The sequence below is a fragment of the Oryctolagus cuniculus genome, chromosome 2, assembly GCF_051225735.1.
Source record: "Oryctolagus cuniculus isolate XC-2025 breed Fujian yellow rabbit chromosome 2, ASM5122573v1, whole genome shotgun sequence".
Lineage (NCBI taxonomy): Eukaryota > Metazoa > Chordata > Mammalia > Lagomorpha > Leporidae > Oryctolagus > Oryctolagus cuniculus.
The window spans coordinates 247788-268204 of record NC_142868.1 but is presented as its reverse complement, the minus strand read 5'-3'; the positions used below and the strand labels follow the sequence as shown (position 1 = coordinate 268204).

The window sequence follows — 20417 nt, the reverse complement described above, 5'->3', positions numbered from 1 at the left end:
GGCCCTGCGAGGAGCCCAGGCAGAGTGCTCCCTGGGTGCCCACACCTACCGAGGGGCAGGCCTGGCTGGGGCTCCAGCCTCTCCTCCCGGTTCTGTGCGGCTCACAGCCTGCGCCTGGAAGTGAGGGGTTCTAAAACCCAAAACCAACCCCCGGGAGGACTGTGCCCAGCGGCTGAGGCTGGTGGCAGAGCACGGAGTCCCGTGGACAAGGGCTGTGGCTGCTTACAGGGATGAATAGGAGGTGAAGCCCGCCAGCCCGATGAGATCGTCCCGTGACGAGGGAGCTGCTGTGGCCTCCCCCTGTGCTATCAAGCGCTGTGACCAGACGGGCCGGTGCCGCAGCACTGGGGGCCACACTAGGCCTGCCATGATGGCATCCCACACGAGCGCTGGTTCAAGTCTGGCCGCTCTGCTTCCAGCCCAGCTCCCTCCTGACGCGCCTGGGAAGGCAGCAGCCGGCCGAGCGCTCGATTCCCTGCCCCCACGGAGGAGACCTGGTGGAGTTCCTGGGTTCGGCCTGGCCCAGCCCCAGTGTTGTGGCCACTTGAGTGAGCCAGCAGATGGCAGATCTCCATCTCTCTGCCTTTCAAATCAAGCCCGACGTGAAAGGATTTTGCTGCATTGAACAAGTCATGCGTGGCAGGCCCCAAGGCGGATTCTCTCCAGGGCTGGCTGCTCCTTGCTGGTCCAGGATCCGGGCCTGAGCTGTGAGCCACATTGGGCTTGCGAAGAGTCCCAGCACCACTGGCTCTCAGGGACACGGTCAGGGAAGGGGGAGCTGGGCCTCTCCCGTGCTACCTTGGGGGACCAGCGGCAGCTTCTGAGGTCAACCACAAGTGCCCGGTGGCCCCTCTCAGGCCCTCACTCTGGAAAAGCAAAACTCAGGGCAACACAGAAACCCGGCAGCAATGCTCAGGTCGTTAGAACCGGGAAAGCAAATGCCTGTCAGGCACACGGGCCCACACCCAGCCTGGACGGCTCTGCAGGGCGGGCGCCGCAGCTGGAGCCGGTCTTGGAGGGGCACACGCACCATGATTCGCTTGAGGTTCCCGACAGCCGGAGCCGGTCTTGGGGGGGCACACGCACCATGATTCACTTGAGGTTCCCGACAGCCGGAGCCGGTCTTGGGGGGGCACACGCACCATGATTCGCTTGAGGTTCCCGACAGCCGGAGCCGGTCTTGGGGGGGCACACGCACCATGATTCACTTGAGGTTCCCGACAGCCGGAGCCGGTCTTGGGGGGGCACACGCACCATGATTCGCTTGAGGTTCCCGACAGCCGGAGCCGGTCTTGGGGGGGCACACGCACCATGATTCGCTTGAGGTTCCCGACAGCCGGAGCCGGTCTTGGGGGGGCACACGCACCATGATTCACTTGAGGTTCCCGAGAAGTCAAACAATCCCAGGAGTCCGAGGCGCCAGGGCTCACGGGAGGGGCGGACGGGGGCAGCGCGCGTTTTCCGTGACACAGCCTCCCGTCTCTAGCCGCGTGTTTGTGCCGTGAATCTGTACCCACTTCAAAACCAAACCAAGGCACAAAGGACACAAGGGTCAAGCTTTTTAATTTAAGTAAAAACAGTATCCCTGGTTAAGATATTTCATAAGCTGTAACACAAGGAAATCTCTCAAGCTGGTGAACGCTACTTACTGAAAGCCCCGATGGTTGAAACAAGACAGAGACCCATGGACATGAGCAAAGCACAGGCCTGCTCGCTGTCGGTGCACTCAGGGCTTTCCCGGTGGTCCAGAGTGTACTGACCATGGCCATCTGTGTGGACATCCCAGACTCAAGCAGGGAGCCGCCAGGGACAGACATTCCCCACCCTGAGCCTGCACATCCTGAAGCGGGGGCCTCCAGCCCTGAAGAGCACGCACCCCCCGCTCTGTGGTGGGGGCGGGCACTTTGAAGACAAGGACCCCTGGGGATGGACACAGAAAACCCACCACTTCCGGGAGGGGTGGCAGGGACCCTCACCCCTGCGCCGAGAGGGGCCTGTGGCGGTGCCTCCCTCCACAGCACGGCCCACTCGGAAAGGTCGACCTTTCCACTTCCCAAGAATTTGATTAAAAATGTTCTTGGAGCAGCAGCCTTACAGTCACGTGACACCAATGCTGTTAAAAACAGGACTCAGTCTCGGCCAAATTACTGCTCCTTAGCCCAGCAACACACGAAGGCAAGCTGACTAGAATTTGCCCTTGGAGCAGTGACACCGTGCCCTCTAAAACGGTGTAGACGAACGCTCGCTCCTGTCGGAGCAAAAGGACCCGGAGGAGAAGAGGTGCTCCGAGCACAGCTACACTTCCGTACAGGTAACAGGTCCCCCTCTCCCACCGTGGCCGGGCCCTTAAGAGGGACCCAGGCACCTGCAGGGGGTTCATCCTTAAGAAGCCAGGCTTAGACAGGGCCCTTCAGCCTTCTGGCCTGTGGGTGCTGCGCCCTGACCCCGCCAGGCCACGTCACAGGATGGTTCCGCTTGCTCCGGCACCTCGGGGCCGTGGCTGGGCCGCCGGCCAGCAGGAAGCAGAAGCACCTCAAGCCAAGCTCGGCGGAAGGTTGTGCTCTCCTTCCTCCAACTCTGGTTTCCGGATACTGAAGTAACCTTTAAGAAGTTCTGGCCAGTGCTCTGCTTTCTTCCCGTTTTGGGTGGGTGGTGGTGATGAGGACAGACTGTCTAGTACCCCACCTGCAGGAATCCGTGGGCTACTTTAACAGTATTTTCATTGGCTCCAAACTACAGCAAATTTTCTTTGTGCAAACATGAGCTTTACAAAGTTTCGGTCAAACCCCCAGCGCCAAATGCAGGACCACTTTAAGCGAAATCTTGCATCCAGGCTGACAATTTGCAAATGTCATGTGGAACAAAGCAAGATGACGGGGAGCCTGGGCAGGGTGCGTGCGCACGTGCTTACGCGGGGATCGTGTGTGGGCGTGCGGCAAGTGAGAGACTTGCCTGCAGGGTCTGCATCAACACCTGTGGTACCTTCCTTCTCATACAAAATTGTTACTTGAGGGGGACAGTGGTGGCGGAGGGTGGAGAGAGACAGTGAGCCTTCCATCTACTGGTTCACTCCCCAGATGCCAACAGCGAGGGCTGGGCCAGGTCGAAGCCAGGAGCCAAGAACTCCATCTGGGTCTCCGGGTAACTGGACCATCACTGCTCCCTGCAAGGGCACACGTTAGCAGGAAGCTGGAATCCTGAGTGCAGGCTTCCAGTCGGTGGCTGCAGCTGTACCAGACGCCTGCCACTGGTGCATTCCGCAAACACGCCCCCTGTCCTCAGTGTGCGGGTGACTGCTGTCAGGCGCCCCCACGGACACAGAACAGACGCCCAGGTCATATTTCCTGTAACCCACACACTTCTTCCCACGTACTTCAAATCATTCCCAGATCACTTGTATCACCGAACATAATGTAGATGCTACGCAAACAGCTGTTATAATGTGTTGTTCAGAAAACAAGTCCCACACGTTTTCAGAAGAAATGGAATTCCATTTTTGGAGTATTTATGATGTGGGGTTGGCTGAATTGACACGTGTGGAACCCATGGACACGGCTGACGGGATCCCTCACAGATCGTCTATCTTAGGCACTTACAGACGCTTTCTATAATACATCTCCAGCCTGGAAGATTTTAGTTGTTTTCTTTTGCTTTTATTACAAGCATATAATATTAATTGGCAAAACACTGAATACAAGCTTCACTGTCATGAAAATCAAAACATTTAAGCAATATTCCAAAAAAGATCTTAGACAAAAACTAGCCACCAATAGTACAAAAATTACACACCAACACAAAGCATAAAAAATGTAAACTTTCAAATTAAACAGTCAAAAATATGTATCTGCATCATCATTTCCATACACTGTACGGTTTCCTCTGCTGCCGTCCACTGCTGATCAAGGCTTAGTGGCTGAACTATGTCCCCTCACCATCTACCACTCTCATTTCTGGTTTCCAGTGAGGTTCCTGGAACAGACATCTACACGAGGGCTACACACACATCTTCGGGGACGCCCAGACTCCAGTGCACTCTTGGATGGGAGTGGACTATGCTGGATGGGACGGAGGCGGCGGCCAGCCCTTTCCCTCCACAGGAGCCTCTGCCTGCCCCATCCCGTCGACGGGGGACACGATACAGTCTGCGCTGATTCCCTAACCCACTTATCCCAATTTCTTTAGTCTGCTGAAGCATCAAGGCAGAGAACCACATCTGTTCCTCACCAGAGGTCACCTGGTTCCTGAAGAGACACAGAAACTGATCTTTTTGATTTAGCCATCTGTACCAAATTTCAGTATTTTGAGAGCACGTTAAGTATTCACGTACAACACAGAATCAGCTGGCTCACTCGACCCAGCACCACCTTTCCAACCACGGCAGAGGGCAACCCTGGGCACGGTTACGGACTAACCAAACGGGTGTCCGAGGGCAGACCCCCGGGCCCACTTCATCCCCACTCCCAGGGCAGCTCGGCTGAGGGCACCCGGCCCAAGGGCACCAGAGCCCAGGTTGGCGAGCCCAGCGTGGGGCCACCTTCCCCGCCTCCTGCTGCCTGCCCAGCCTTTGGTTTTGAACACTGCCGACAGGTCCACACGCGTGCACGACCGTGATCCAATGACAGCGGAAAGGGAAAAGCCAAATACCTGAATGTATCGGCTTGGAGACTCCACTGGTGCTCCCTTTCAGGTGCGCAGGACAGATGCTACGTTACGATTAAACAATGTCTAATGAGTGCACGCCGGAGCCTATTGCACAAAAGCATAGAGAATGCTCTTCATCCATAAAAAACACAAATTCAAAGCTACTCAAAGAAAAAGAAGCTTGCAAAACATGTCACAATTTCATCTTATATGCCTGTAAATAAAGCCGGGCCACGGGAACGACGACTGGATGGGAAAATACGATAGAAGGCTTAAAATAGAATAAATAATTTTATAAAGTTAAGTTTTCTTTTTTTAACCCCCCAAATCTTAAATTCAATATTATATACTCTATCTGAATTTTCTATTTCCATGAAAATGGTGTCTAGTGAGACCACATGCTGGTACTGAGTCCCACTGCTGTCGAAGACAACGCAGGAAGGTAGCCCGACAGCATTTGTTGTGCCAGCTATAAACATTGTGAAAACCACTTCACAGTAACTCCATCTGTTAAAAAAAAAAACTCAATAGGAGCCAATCATTAACTGATCCTAGCTTTCATGCTGGAGAGAATGAAATTCGGCCTTGTGGTGTTAAATGAGAGCTTGAGAGAAATGAAACCAGAGCCCTGGAAGCTTCCGTCAGACGGCAGGACAGGATCATCACGCTCCAGTCACAAACTGCGTAAGGCTACAAAGTCAGACCGGGAAGAGGCGGACGGGCGCCAGGGACGTGGTCCTGTAGTGGAGACAGTCTGCACGATGAAATCTTAGAAAAATAGGTACTTTTGCTGCTGAGGTTTTATCAGGTTAACACGGTTACAAAAGCAGGAGAGCCTAGCCGACTTCCCCATCTCTCTGTGTATTTAAATGTATCAACTTAGCACCATAGCAAAGTCAAGTGATTCCAAAGGTAGCTACAAAGTTACAAATATACACCATGAGATTATGACCGGAACAGAGTTAATTTTACTTGAATTTGGAGGCTCGCACCTGTTTAACCCTTTAGTTTCATCACACAGGAAAATACCTACGCTCTAGTGTTACACTTAGGACGGACGCGTTCACAGGATGCTTCGCGGTGGGTGTTTTGAGGTAGACAGGTAATATTCACTCATACACGCTTACTCATAGACCCTCGGACAGCAACTCTGAGAAGCGATTTGGATGGACAGCGAACGGACGGGACAACCTGGGAGTTCATGGACTTAAACAAAGAGGTGAATTTTGACCAATTCCTAAAAAAAACTTTTATGGTTTACAAAGGCCTCACATTAAAAATCACTTGAATTGGACTGATTTGAATCCTTTTATCATCCCTAAGGTTGGGACTCAGGGGCAGCTGCTTCTGCACTTCCGTGTAGGAAACAGGAAGCAGAACAGGGGTGTTCTCCTCCAGGAGCCCAGGAAACATCCAGTCAGGAGGTCAAAGGTGAATCCTAACAGCACTGCTGGGTCGTGGGCACCTGGAGCTCACCCCATGCCCTACAGGAGGAAGGAGGGAGGGGAAGCGACCCAGCAGTTCAAGAACGGAACAGGACCGTGGCGGGGGCGACAACACACTCAACCGAGCGCCCTCCTAATTTCAAGGAACGAATATGTGTGTGTGCTGGCGAGGACCTTAAAGTGACAAAAACTAAGACCTTGGAGGAGAGAGACGTCACCAAGGCGCGTGCTGCCTGTGACCAAGCAGGCAGCTCGTATGAGGAGACCACTTCCCTCTGGAGCCCTCGGCCTGCCCGCCCCTGTGCCCACGCTCTCAGCCGGAAGACAGCAGCCGTTTCCACCGCGCGAGAGGGAGGGAGCGGCTGCTGCAGCTCCTACAGCCCAGCTGCCTGCAGGTGTCTGAGGCCGTGCAGGCGGCACCCACACAACCCACTTCTCTCTTCAGACAAAGACAGCAAAGAATGACGGGAAAATAAACGATGGCACTGAGCAGTGTGTGCCCTCTTTAGCAAGTAATTCTTAAAAACAAGAATTGTTCTGCAAACCAGCATGAAGCCAGTGAAGCCAGCTCTGGTCTACCCTGTGAGTATGCGGAGTCACCATGGGAGGCCTGGGCCGCCGCTGTCATGACAGGGTGGCCGGGGAGGACCCAGTGCACGGGGCCCTGCAGAGCGCGTCTGTCCCAGGCCTTGGACGTCGGACGTCACACGCCACAGAGGCCGAGGGCCAGGGCAGCGGCTGCTGTGCTGTCTTGAAAGGCAGAGAATCAAATACCACGGTTATCAGAGTATCAACGGAAACCCCTTTTGGTTTGCTTTTAAATTAAACTCTCACACATCTTCTAAATCTTCAGGAAGCTAAAGGCAACATAAATATTGTCATTCACCATGAAAAGATTTTTTTTTCAATAACTTAGAGAGGATTCAAGAAAAGTAAAAGTACTTTTGAGGCTTATCGTGAAACCAAATTTATAAACTGAACCCAAGTGGACCTGGAAATCAAGCGGAGGTGACCACAGGGCTCGGGGCCCCACCTCGAGGCTCTGGCCCGGGAGTCAGAAGCAAAGGCAGGTGCGACTGGGCTGCGTGAGACTGTGAAGTGTTTTCATCCTGGTCAGCGTGGTGCTGGTCGCGTCTTGCTGAGTGTGAATTCTCTCATACAAAAGTTATAAATATTCTCTATTCAGAAATCGGGTCCACACCACACGCAGAGGCAACTTGCAGAGCGGGTGGCACGGCCCGCGTGCGGCACCTGGGGTGCTGGCCAGGCCGAGGCCGCTCACAGAAGGTCCATCTTGGGCCTGTAGTGCAGCAGGAGGGGCGCCTTCTGCAAGACAGAAGAGCAAGCGGCCACTCAGCAGAGGCCACAGGTCCTTGTGGGAGGAAGGGGCCCCGCCCCTGGGTCCCAGGTAAGCTGGAGACTCCTAGGCAGGACCTCCTCCTGTCAACATCTGCTCTGGCCTGGGCCCTGGTCAGTCCTGGCCACCTCACTTCCCCTTCCCACGGGCAGCAGGAGGTATGGGGAACTAGCAGCCCGGGGACAGCAACCCCCCAGTGTCCCCTGCTTCAGGGAGACGCCCACAGGCACGAAGGTTTGCTCTGACGGAGCCCACGCTGCACCTGTCCCCGGGGGCCCTGGCCTGGGAGGGACAGGGCCTCCGGTGCACACCTGGCGGCACAAACTCTTCTGTGCTGCAGCCATTGCCCCTCAGCTCTTAGTAAGAGACCCACAGGAAGCAGCCGCTGTGTGCAGGGCCTGGAAGTCAAACGCTTGCACACACCAGGTCTCACCTTGAATCTCCACCTCGTGACAACCACGAACTTGAGCGTGTGGTCCTTGCCCAGGATCTCCTCGTTGCATAAAATGTCCAGCTGGCGGGAGAAGGGGCGGGTTAGGGAGCTGAGGACAACCTGAGGGTGAAGAACCCGCCCTTCCGACCATGCAGGAACGAAGGATGCCACAGGAAAGGTATTCATCTGTCCATGTCTCCTCCCAAACTCCCTAAAAGGAACTCCAGGGCAGAGACAGGCGAAGTTGCCTCCCTCCGGCATCACAGACGCCTCCAACCTCTCCCTCTGGCTGAGAGCACAGGGCACACCTGAGGCAGCTGGGGACGCTCAGCCTGCGAGACCACCCCCTGCCCCAGCCCCCGACAGGTGGTGGGCCACAGAGCTGTCCTCAGCGGCCCATCCCTCATTCTGCTGCCACAGCTCCCAGAACTTTCCAGAAATGTAAATATTCATCTAAATTGTTTGTAGCCACTAAAATAACAGAAATGGAACTTATAATAGGAAGCCGCTTGCCCCCTCCCCAAACAGCCTCAGGGACCTGAGGTCTCTGGGGTGCACAGGAGCCCCAGCCGTGAGCCATGCCCCCGGGACCCTGCGTGCTGGGCCATGGAGTGGGAAAAACGCCCGTGCCCCACCCCAGCAGCCAGAGCCCCTCGGCCCGCCAGTCCCCTCTTCCCTGTGCAGCAGCCCAGCAAAATCTCTCTCTTCTCCTTCTCCCCCTGGCACACATCCTGCCTCAGTTTCTCCTGGGGCTCCCAACATCCACTTGCTGAGGGCCACTCCAGGCTGGAAGCAGGGCCTGTGCTGTCCCCGCGGAGCCCCCGGGAGTGTCAGCATCCATCTGTGTGCCGATGGGGCAGGAACGCGCCCACGCGGGGCTGGGGCTGTGTCCTCCCTGCTGCCCGCAGGCCCCACCCGGCCCCAAGTGTCTCAGGTCTTCCTGCTCCTTGCCCTCAGCTCTAGGGTCTATAAGCTGATGATGTTGGCAAAGTTACCTCCAAAGGTTCTGGGACCCAGAACACTGGCTTCCCTGCTGGGGGCTCATCCCACCCACCCTCCTGCCTCTGCGGCTGCACCTGCCCCCTTCCTGCCCCCAGAAGCCATCACCCCTGCAGCCCGAGGGCCTTCAAGCTCCATCTCACACCAGGCCCTCCGAGCGCAGAGCCGGCGCCTGCCGCCCATCCCTGCCTTCCCGCGGGCACAGCACTGGCCACCAGGTCCTGCTTCATCTCCATGTGTTCACCAAGCCAAGGGCGCCACAGCTGCCCGCCCAACCACTCGGTCCCTAACCCCACCCTCTGGTGAAATCGGTGATCCTTCAGCCTGTGTCAGAGTAACTGGCAGTGGGCTTCCCCTGTCCCCGCCGCCTGGCGGTTACCTCGTTGAAGGAGGACAGGTTCAGCTTCTTGGCGATGAACTTCTTCAGGTGCAGCACGGTGGCCTGGGCGGAGCAGCGGATCCACTTGCGCTTGAGGCCCCGCAGCTTGCTGCTGTTGCACTCCAGGCAGATGCTCACCTGCGGGAGAGGCAGGGCTGGCGCTGGGGAACCCCTCAGGCACCCCGATCCCCAGATCAGAAATCTGTCATGTCTGAGATTCCCTTCAGATCTCCACTCTGCTCAGCAGTCTGGCCCTGTGACATGAACCCTTCAGAGAGAAGCCGGGGTCACTTCTCCAGCGCAAGCACGGGGCCCTGCCCTGTGCCGGGGCCACCTCGCACCTCCTGCCGACACGGCAGGCACACGCGTGTGTATGCATGCAGCCACAGACACACGCCATGTGAGGCCCTGAGCCAGGCCTGCTCCCGCTCAGAGAAACGGCACAAGCAGGTCCTGAAAACCCAGATAAACACATCAACGAGAATGAGAATACACATCTAGAATCAGGAGATCCAAGACAGAAAAATGTAAGACCACGTGAAAAACGGGCAAGAAAGAAAAATAACCAAGCACTCCTACAAACGAAAATGTCACGGAAACTACACAGCCAGCAGGTGCGGAACCTGAGCCGTCTGAGCCGACGGACTGATCCTCTTGAAGTTACCCCCAAGGAGGACAGAGACAGAGCACCAACAACCTAATGAGGGAAGCAAACGGACTGAGGGGCCACCATCCATGCCACAGGAGCCCCGGAGAGAACGGGGCAGACGGTGAGGGGCAGAGCCCAGGAGGCAGGGGCTAAAGCTTCCCCAGAACGACGAAAGACGTCAACCTTCCGACTCGGCGAGCAAGAGAACCCCCTCCAAAAGACAAGGCAGGAACAGCCAACCACAGGGTGCAGACGTGCAGCTGCCTCCCTGGGACTCTCGCCATGGCAAGAAGGGGCAGGTCCTGCCGGGAGCCCTGCCTGGAGGGCTGGCCATTATCTCCCCTTAGTAGGAGACCCAGTGGGGGCACCTGCACGCAGCTGTGCAGAACTCTGGGAGGGAAGACCCTGGATCTAGGGGAGGCTGGGAGGCCAGGCCCACACTCTCAGACCTTTTCAGAAATGTAAATATTCATCTAAATATTTTGTAGCCACTAAAATAACAGAAATGGAACTTAAAACTTTCAGGCAAGTAGAAGCAAAAATGAGATACAGAAAATGTACTGTCAATAAAAGACAGGGAAGGGACGCACAGGAAAGACACAAACGGGTCTCAGAGCAGGGCAGCAGACAGCCTGGGAATGTCAGCGGGCCAGCAAAGCGCTCTTCTGATTTGACCTTTTAAGAAATCCAGCTCTGAAGTGTGACACCTGAATACAGGGACAGCTGGCAGAGCCAGATCACTAGCAAAGTGGACTTGAAGGAACAAGCTACAGCGAGAATCTCCACAGGACAGGAGCCGCGCCAGAACCCACATGACCGAATGATGCCTGGGTGCACCTGTGTGGAGGCTGTGTCGGGGCTCCCTGCCTCCCACCATGAGCAGAGCGTGGGCCCCCCGCCCTCACAGCACAAGCAGGCAGCACTCCGCACCATCCAGCACAGCCCTGGCTGGGAGGAGCCAGGTGCCAGACGGGAAGGTGTGCACAAGGGCGCACGGCCCCACACGTGGTCCGAGGGCACTGCCTGGACTGTGGCAGCTCTGCCACTGCACGAAGCTGGAGGGCTCCGGCGGTGCAGACGGCGCGTCTCTCGTGGAAGGAGAGGGGAGACACCGAATCAACACGGGAAGTGGCCACAGGTGGCCTCTGTGCGGCTGGGCTCTCACAACAGCGAACTCTGCATGTGAATCCATCGTCCACGGAAACACACGAATCGCTCCAGGCTTCGGGCGCCGTGACACACACACCTCTCACAACCCAACGGCGCACAGCAGATGCCAGGGCCAGGGGCCAGTCACTTGTGGCTGGGAATCGCCTCCACCTGCTCCCACCCTGCCCCCTGGACACCCACCAGGCCGTTTCCCACCTGCAGACCCAGCCCTTCTGGGAGAGCAGCAGGGCCCCTCCCTGCCCAGTGGCGAGCCTGGGTCTGTGTTTGGTCACTGCAGAAAGCCCTGCCAGGACACCATGCGCTTTCACCTCCCCAGAGGGCTGGACCTCACGGAGAGTCTTCATTTCCCTCTAAGCAGGTGCAGCACCAGTGGTGTGTGGAGGTCCCACCTCGTCAGCTTTGGCGGTGGCCATCCTGGAGTGGGAGTCCCGCCGAGGACTGACCATGTGGCACTTCTCCAGGTTACCGCCCTCTGGGTGCACATTTTGAGAAACGCGGCCCCTCCCTGGGTGTTCCTCCTGGGGTCAACCGAGGCCAACTATAGGCCCCGAAGACCTCCCACGTCTTCCTGTAGGTTTTGCAGTTATAGCTCCTATTTTCTGGGTTACTTTTCCACACCTTAGGAGACGTGACTAATCTTGTCTTTGTTGGAAACACAGTTCTTCCCCGGTGAACTGCCTTGGGTGGGAATCCACTGACCCTACAGCTACAGGCTCTCGGGTTTGCTTCTGTGGTCTGGATGCAGAAGTCCCCGGAGGCCATGTAGTACAGTCGTGGTTCTGGGGCCAGCACTGTGGCATGGCAGGTAAAGCCAACACCTGTGATGCCAGCATCCCACATGGGCACCAGTTAGAGACCCAGATGCTCCACTTCCAATCCAGCTCCCTGCTGGTAGCCTACGAAAAGCAACAGAAGATGAACCAGTGGTTTGGTCCCCTGCCATCCACATGGGAAACCTGGATGGAGTTCCTGGCTCCTGGCACTGGCCTGGCCCAACGCTGGCTGTTACAGCCATCTGGGGAGTGAGCCAAGAGATGGAAGATCTTTTGTTGTTGTTGTTGTTAAATATCTACTTATTTGTTTGAAAGAGTTACAGAGAGGCAGAGAGGCAGAGAGGCAGAGAGAGAGAGAGAGAGAGAGAGAGATTGATCTTCCATCTGCTGGTTCACTCACTAAATGGCCACAACGGCTGGAGCTGAGCCAATCTGAAGCCAGGAGCTTCTTCTAGGTCTCTCACGTGGGTGCAGGGCCATCTTCCACTGCTTTCCCAGACCATAGCAGGGAGCTGGATCAGAAGTGGAGCAGCTGGCGCCGCGGCTCACTAGGCTAATCCTCCGCCTTGCGGCGCCGGCACACCGGGTTCTAGTCCCGGTCGGGGCGCCGGATTCTGTCCCGGTTGCCCCTCTTCCAGGCCAGCTCTCTGCTGTGGCCCGGGAGTGCAGTGGAGGATGGCCCAAGTGTTTGGGCCCTGCACCCCATGGGAGACCAGGAGAAGCACCTGGCTCCTGCCTTCGGATCAGGGCGGTGCGCCAGCCACAGCACGCTGGCCATGGCGGCCATTGGAGGGTGAATCAACGGCAAAGGAAGACCTTTCTCTCTGTCTCTCTGTCTCTCACTGTCCACTCTGCCTGTCAAAAAAAAAAAAAAAAAAAAAAAAAAAAAAAAGTGCAGCAGCTGGGACACAAACTGGCGCCCGTAAGGGATGCTGGTGCTGCAGGTGTGCAGGTGGTAGCTTTGCCCACTGTGCCACAGAGCCAGCCCCGGATGGAAGATCTTAAACTCTGAGCTTGAAATAAAGAAATAAATCTTTAATAATAAAAATAAAATGGTGTGGCTTCCAAGGCACTGCTTGGGAGGTGGGCACAGGTCGCCAGGAGCCTGCCAGGGAGGGTGGGACGGAGAAAGCCTCTCACAAAAGCCTGCGTCTGGGCCCAGCTCTTGCTGCTTCCTCACTCGCTGGGCTCCTTCCTCTGCCCCTGCTCCAAGGGACCCTGGACGGAAACAAAGCCTGGCCCAGGCGGTCTAGTCCCAAGCTTCCAAAACTGAGCTGGTTCCAGCTGTCTTCTCTGCCCACGTGGCTCGTCATGCGGGCTGCGGTGCGTGGGCTGAAAGTATCTCCATGCCTGCAACACGACATCTAAATGAACATGCTCTGGGAGCAAGTTTCCATGTCTGAATTTCCAATACACATTTTAAAAACAACCCGTGGATGACTCATTAACAACAAAAGAAACAACCTGACTCAAAGATGGGCAGTTTCTCCCTAGGCGGCCCACAAATGGCCAGAACCCAGCAAACATGGTCACCATCTCAGGCCCAAGAGGCTGTTCACAGGGGCCGGCGCTGTGGTGCAGCACGAAGCTGCGGCCTGCAGTGCCGGCATCCCATGCGGGCGCCAGTGCTCGGGCCCTGCACCCGTGTGGGAGACCCGGAAGAAGCTCCCGGTTCCTGGCTCTGGAATGGCCAAGCTCGAGCTGTTGCCGCCATCCGGGGAGTGAACCAGTGGATGGGAGCACCGTGTGTGGTGCTGGCGGGACCACAGCGTGCAGCTGCTGAGGCCCTCCAAAGGCAAGCACCATCGACGGACGCGGGTGCGGGATGGAAACAGCTCCAGCAGGCGTCTGCGCTCCATGCTCCTGAAGCCAAGACGTGGGAGCAACCCACGTGGCTGCCGGGAGCAATGGGCGAAGCACACACAGCATCCGGGGGCTTTGGACTGTGAAACTGACTTGGGAGCCGGTCTGTTGCAGGGCAAAGGAGAAACAAATCCAGGCAGTGCTCACGACCACAGGCTTTCTGAAGACTCCGCAGCCCTGAGCAGCAGGGAGACTCGGGCCGGACCGTGACGCACCTGGCCCCGAGGACGGATCCTGAGGGCCACTGCCGACGTGAGGGCCCCAGAGGCGGGCGAGGCGCGGTGCCGGCGTGGGGTGGAGTGGGCGAGGAGCAGACTTTCCAAAACAGGATTTAGTCATCTGCATATTTATTTGTAAGGCATCTGCGGGTTCACTCCCCAAATGGCCACAATGACCAGGCCGGGCCAGGCCAGGCCAAAGCCAGGAGCCAGGAGCTTCTTCCAGGTCTCTGCGCGGGTGCAGGGGCCCAAGCACTTGGGCCATCTTCTACTCTTTCCCAGGCCACAGCAGAGAGCTGGATGGGAAGTGGAGCAACCGGGACTTGAACTGGTGCCATCACAACGCCTACCTTGGGAGCTGGCGTTTTATGGGGACAGAAATCAGTCTGGGGGGGATGAGAAAGATGGATGGTAGTGACGGCTGCACAAGGATGGAACACACCTAATACTACCTAAGTGCACACTGAAAAATGTTTGAAATGGCAGGTTTTATGTGTATTTTAACCCAATTAAAAAACTGAAAAACAGATCCACAGGTCAAGATGGAAATCACGAAAAACTGAAGCTGTTTAGAACCAAACTACACGGACGTTCAACTCCAAAGGTCAGGAAGGGACTCAGAGTAAATCCTAGAGAGAAAGGGGAGTGCAGGCCTTGGGGACACAGACGAGGGGACAGAACCCACCAAGGAGAGAAAGGCTAAATCCTCCAAGTGCAATAAAACAGCAACAAACTCCACACAAACATGACACTTCTTGTTCACTCTAACAGTTGTTAACATGTGTCAAAACCTCAGTCAAATTCAGAAATAATTCCTAGCATAAAAGGGTGAAACAGGGGGCTGTGGGAGGGGGCTAAGCCACCCTCGAATACCCACGACCCATACCGGAGTGCCTGGTGTGAGCCCTGGCTGCCTCACTTCCTGCTAACGCACCCTGAGGGCAACAGTGGCGCCCACGTGCTAGGGCCCCTGCACCCAAGTGGGAGGTCTGCATGGAGTCCTGGCTCTGGCCTGGCCCAGCTCCGGCTGCTGCAGGCATTTGGAGAGTGAAGCAGCGGATGGGAGAGCTCTCTCTCCCTCTCCCTACCTCGCTCCCTCTTCCTGTTTTCAAATACAAGAAGTTCTGTGACACAGAATTGGGCTGACAGTGGTGCGGGACAGAATAAGACTGACGCGTTCTGGAGGTGGCCGGCAGTGACGGGTCAGGGAGCATCAGCCTTGTTCCGGGAAGGGACAGATGCTAATCTCACAAACTGACCGGAAATCCACGCTTAAACCCCGACACCAGGCCAGAGAGAGGAAGCCAGGAAAACACAGCGGCAGCCAAGGTTGGCGCGAACAGCGAGAGGCCCCTGTGGTCTAGGCCCAGCAGACGATCCCAGCTCAGCATCCAAGACCAGAAGCAGACGGGCTGAGGACTCAGAGCCACTCATGTGTCAGGACCAGGGCAGACGGCTCTGCTCCAACGCATCAGGAACCCACACCCAGACTGACCGTCCTGGGACAGGGGGTCAGGGCACAGCGCGGCAGGAGGAGACCCTGCATCTGAGGCAGGTGGACTGACAGCCGAGGACAGACCTCATTTCTGGTCTTCACAGACACGCGGCAGGCTCCCCACGTGCTCTGACAGCTCACAGAGAACGAGCCTCAGGCTGCGGTCAGACTTAGAGGCGGCACTGAATCACCAACGGCCAGGAGTAGGGCCAGCAGAGCCGAGGGCTACTCTGTGCGGCCTGCTGCCACGTGACGGCACAGAGAGGAGCCGGCAGAGGCACCGCGCAGACGCCAACGGCGGGCCGTGCAGGGCGAGGCTGTCCCGGCCTGCCCACCAGGGGCCCTGCTGGTTTCACGAGACCCACAGAAACGGAGCGCCCCCCACCTGCTCGTCGCTTCTGTGGTAATCATTGTCCTCCTCCTGCTTCTCCTCCGCCGTCTCTCGGTTTGAACTGTCATCTGCTTTGGTTTCACCTTTCGGCATAAACACAAAAGACTGTGTATTAATCCAGAAACATGAAGGCCAAATGCTCCAAAATCGAACCTTTCTGAGTGCCAGCATGAACCGGGCAGACCTCACAGCTGCGCTCCTGCGACGCTGTCGACGCAGGTGCATTCCAAATGTCAAGGCGGTGCCGTCACCTCACGCTATGTGTGCAATGTGCGCACAACGCACATATGGGTGCCATCCATGCCTAGAGCCGGGCCTCGTCCCAAACACCTGACTGTGCACACACAGCCATCCCAAAACACGGCCAGTCCCATTTCAGACACGAGATACTCAACCTGCTAAGAAATCCGAAAGAGCAGTCTATTCGGAATCACTCTACAAGGGGCCAGCGTGGTGGCGTGGCGGGTAGAGCCGCCACTCACGACACCAGCATCCCATACGGGTGCCAGTGTGAGTCCCGGCTGCTCCACTTCCAATCCAGCTCCCTGCTAACGGCCTGGGAGAAGCAGCAGAGAATGGCTGCAGTGCTTGGGCCCCTGCACCCCTGTGGGAGACCTGGCAGAATTCCCAGCTCCTGACTGCCCAGCCAGGTCCTGGTCATCGCGGGCATTTGGGAGCAAATCAGCAGGCACACAGGAGTTCTCCCCCTCTCCCAACAAAACAAAATCCTGTGCCTAGGCTCCAGCTGTCCACAATGCGCCTGTCAGAGCACAGGCCCCCATGGCAGGATCCCCACAGAGGTGAGGCCAGGTGCCCGTGGCTGTGCAGCTGCGTAGGCAGCTACAGAAGGCAGGGCCCTGGGGTGGGGACAGGGACAGCCCCAGGCCTCCCAGAGCCCCTCAGGGCTTGCCACACCCACAGTCAAACCCGCTCTCACTGGTCGACACAGCCACAAAGGGATGGAGTGCGAGGACACAGCTCCTCCTTGCTTCCCCCTCAGGTCACCGGGAGCCCCAGAGGCTGGGGAGGGCCTGGGGCCCCAGGAGAGCGCCCAGCCTGGCAGACTTGGTGCTGACCCGGGTGCGCGGCCAACACTGCAGCTCTGCCTGTGCTTCTGTCAGGGAGCCCACGCCTGCTTCTCCTGCCGCAGGCCCTGCCAGCTGCACCCTGGGGAGCCCCCACTCCCCGCCCTCAGCGCCACCTCACTCACCGTTGCGGTGGGGATCCGAGTGCTGCTTGGCAGAGCACGCCTCGCCCTTGGTGTCGCCCGGCACTTCCATGCCCAGTTTGTGATAGAATTCCCTCTGTTTCCTCATTTCCGCTGTTAAAAATTAACACAGTCTTTAATCTTGAGGGAATCCTGCAAAGGCCTCAGGTGGGGTTGTGAGTGAGACAGCTGCTGCTAACAGCAGGATTCAGCCTCTGCCAGCCGTGACACCAGGGGCTGTGTAAGAACCTTGTGGAGGGGCTGGCACTGTGGTGTGGCGGGTAAAGCCACCTGTGGCACCGGCATCACATATGGTTGCCGGCTCAAGTCCCGGCTGCTCCACTTCTGATCCAGTGTCCTGCTAATGGCCTGGGAGAGCAGCAGAAAATGGTGCAGGTGTTTTGACTCCTGCCACCCACGTGGGAGACCTGGAAGAAGCTCCTGGCTTCAGCCTGGCTCTGGCTGTGTGGTTATTTGGAGAGCAAACCAGTGGGCTGAAGATATCTCTCTCTAACTCTTGACTTTCAAATAAATAATTTTTTTTTTTTTTAAAAAAGAAACAACCACACAGAGCCCAGTGGAGTTGAGGTAGGACCAGGCCACTGGAAGCCCAGACCCAGGCTGTGACTCCAACCTGCTTCATGCTGCAACGCTGCTTCGAGTCCCAGCACCTCGGTTTCCTGCTGATGTACCTGGGAAGGCAGCAGGTAACGGTTCAAGTGCTTGGGCCCCTGCACCCATGTGGGAGACCTGATGGAGCTACTGGCTCCTGGCACAGGCCTGGCTGTTGTGGGCATCTGGGGAGTGAACCAAGGGCGGCACACTCTCTCCGTCACCATGCCATTAAAATACATGAAAACAAATAAACATTTTTAAAGGTCAGGGAAGAATCCTAACGTCCAAGTCCACCTTTCTCTGCTGTCCACAAGTGGTCTGGGTGCAGCAGCAGCTCAGCACCCTCCAAGGCTTCCAGGCTGCAGCTGTGTGCCCACGTGGCCATCCCTGGACAGACACGGCTCACGGCATGCTCGCCAGCCACACAGGTCTGCTGGAGACTCTTCCAGGGTCTGTGTGACCCCATAAAGCCAGGCTACCGGGTGAGGCTTCAGAGGGGACCAAGGTTAGATCAGGACCCTGGGGTGCAGCCTCACGGCTGGAAAGAGCAGATGCACCTGTTCCCTCGTGATGCCAGGCTCTGTCACCATGACACCGTGTGCCTGTCATGTACAACGCCAGGCTTCTATCACTCACAATGCTGTGCCCCTGTCACTCTCGACGCCAGGCTGTCACTCACGAGGCCAGGCTCCTGTCAATCAGACACCAGGCTCCTGTCACTCGAACGCCAGGCACCTGTCACTCACAAAGCCAGGCTCCTGTCACTCAGACTCCAGGCTCCTGTCACTCACGAGGCCAGGCTCCTGTCACTCAGACACCACGCTGCTGTCACTCTCGACGCCAGGCGCCTGTCACGATGCCAGGCTCCTGTCACTCAGATGCCAGGCTCCTGTCACTCATGAGGCCAGGCTCCTGTCACTCAAAAAGCCAGGCTCCTGTCACTCACGAGGCCAGGCTCCTGTCACTCAGACACCATGCTCCTGTCACTCTCGATGCCAGGCGCCTGTCACTCACGACGCCAGGCTCCTGTCACTCACGACGCCAGGCTCCTGTCACTCAGACGCCAGGCTCCTGTCACTCAGATGCCAGGCTCCTGTCACTCACGACGCCAGGCTCCTGTCACTCACGACGCCAGGCGCCTGTCACTCACGACGCCAGGCTCCTGTCACTCAAAAAGCCAGGCTCCTGTCACTCACGAGGCCAGGCTCCTGTCACTCAGACACCATGCTCCTGTCATTCTCGATGCCAGGTGCCTGTCACTCACGACGCCAGGTTCCTGTCACTCAAAAAGCCAGGCTCCTGTCACTCATGAGGCCAGGCTCCTGTCACTCAAAAAGCCAGGCTCCTGTCACTCAGACACCATGCTCCTGTCACTCTCGATGCCAGGCGCCTGTCACTCACGACGCCAGGCTCCTGTCACTCAGACAACAGGCGCCTGTCACTCACGACGCCAGGCTCCTGTCACTCAGACGCCAGGCTCCTGTCACTCAGACGCCAGGCTCCTGACTCTCGCGATGGCAGGTGCCTGTCACTCACGACACTGCATTCCTGTCACTCAGACGCCAGGCTCCTGTCAATCAGACACCAGGCTCCTGTCACTCAGACGCCAGGCTCCTGTCACTCAGATGCCAGGCTCCTGTCACTCATGACGCCAGGCTCCTGTCACTCAGACGCCAGGCTCCTGTCACTCACGACGCCAGGCTCCTGTCACTCAGACAACAGGCGCCTGTTACTCTCGACGCCAGGCTCCTATCACTCAGACGCCAGGCTCCTGTCACTCACAACACTGCGTTCCAGTCACTCATGAGGCCAGGCTCCTGTCAATCAGACACCAGGCTCCTGTCACTCAAACGCCAGGCACCTGTCACTCACAAAGCCAGGCTCCTGTCACTCAGACGCCAGGCTCCTGTCAATCAGACACCAGGCTCCTGTCACTCAGACGCCAGGCTCCTGTCACTCACGACGCCAGGCTCCTGTCACTCAGACGCCAGGCTCCTGTCACTCATGACGCCAGGCTCCTGTCACTCAGACGCCAGGCTCCTGTCACTCACGACGCCAGGCTCCTGTCACTCAGACAACAGGCGCCTGTTACTCTCGACGCCAGGCTCCTATCACTCAGACGCCAGGCTCCTGTCACTCACAACACTGCGTTCCAGTCACTCATGAGGCCAGGCTCCTGTCAATCAGACACCAGGCTCCTGTCACTCGAACGCCAGGCACCTGTCACTCACAAAGCCAGGCTCCTGTCACTCAGACGCCAGGCTCCTGACTCTCGCGATGGTAGGTGCCTGTCACTCATGACACTGCATTCCTGTCACTCAGACACCAGGCTCCTGTCACTCAGATGCCAGGCTCCTGTCAATCAGACACCAGGCTCCTGTCACTCGAGGCCAGGCTCCTTCACTCAGACACCAGGCTCCTGTCACTCACGATGCCAGGTTCCTGTCACTCATGACACTGCATTCCTGTCATTCAGATGCCAGGTGCCTGTCACTCACGACGCCAGGCTCCTGTCACTCACGACACTGCCTTCCTGTCACTCAGACACCAGGCTCCTGTCACTCTCGACGCCAGGTTCCTGTCACTCATGACACTACATTCCTGTCATTCAGATGCCAGGTGCCTGTCACTCATGACACTGCATTCCTGTCACTCAGACGCCAGGCTCCTGTCACTCAGATGCCAGGCTCCTGACTCTCGCGATGGCAGGTGCGTGCTGCTCCAGGCCTCTGCCAGCAAGGCCAACACCGGAGAAAAGCTTCCGCCATGCAGGCCCAGCACC

At 57.2% G+C, this 20417-nt stretch overlaps 1 protein-coding gene across 2 annotated transcripts in view; it reads right to left on the bottom strand.

Moving 5' to 3' along the window:
* Positions 1-3631: 3631 nt before the first annotated feature.
* Positions 3632-20417, bottom strand: part of PCGF3 (polycomb group ring finger 3) — a 40323-nt gene continuing 23537 nt past the window's right edge. For both annotated transcript variants that reach the window (XM_002723870.6, XM_089326856.1), the window contains 5 exons: positions 17024-17134; positions 15808-15896; positions 9255-9392; positions 7877-7957; positions 3632-7412 (listed from right to left, as the gene is read on the bottom strand). In XM_002723870.6, the coding sequence (XP_002723916.1) occupies positions 7365-7412; positions 7877-7957; positions 9255-9392; positions 15808-15896; positions 17024-17134 (467 nt within the window). In that variant the 3' untranslated portion in view covers positions 3632-7364. The remainder of the gene's footprint in view (positions 7413-7876; positions 7958-9254; positions 9393-15807; positions 15897-17023; positions 17135-20417) is intronic.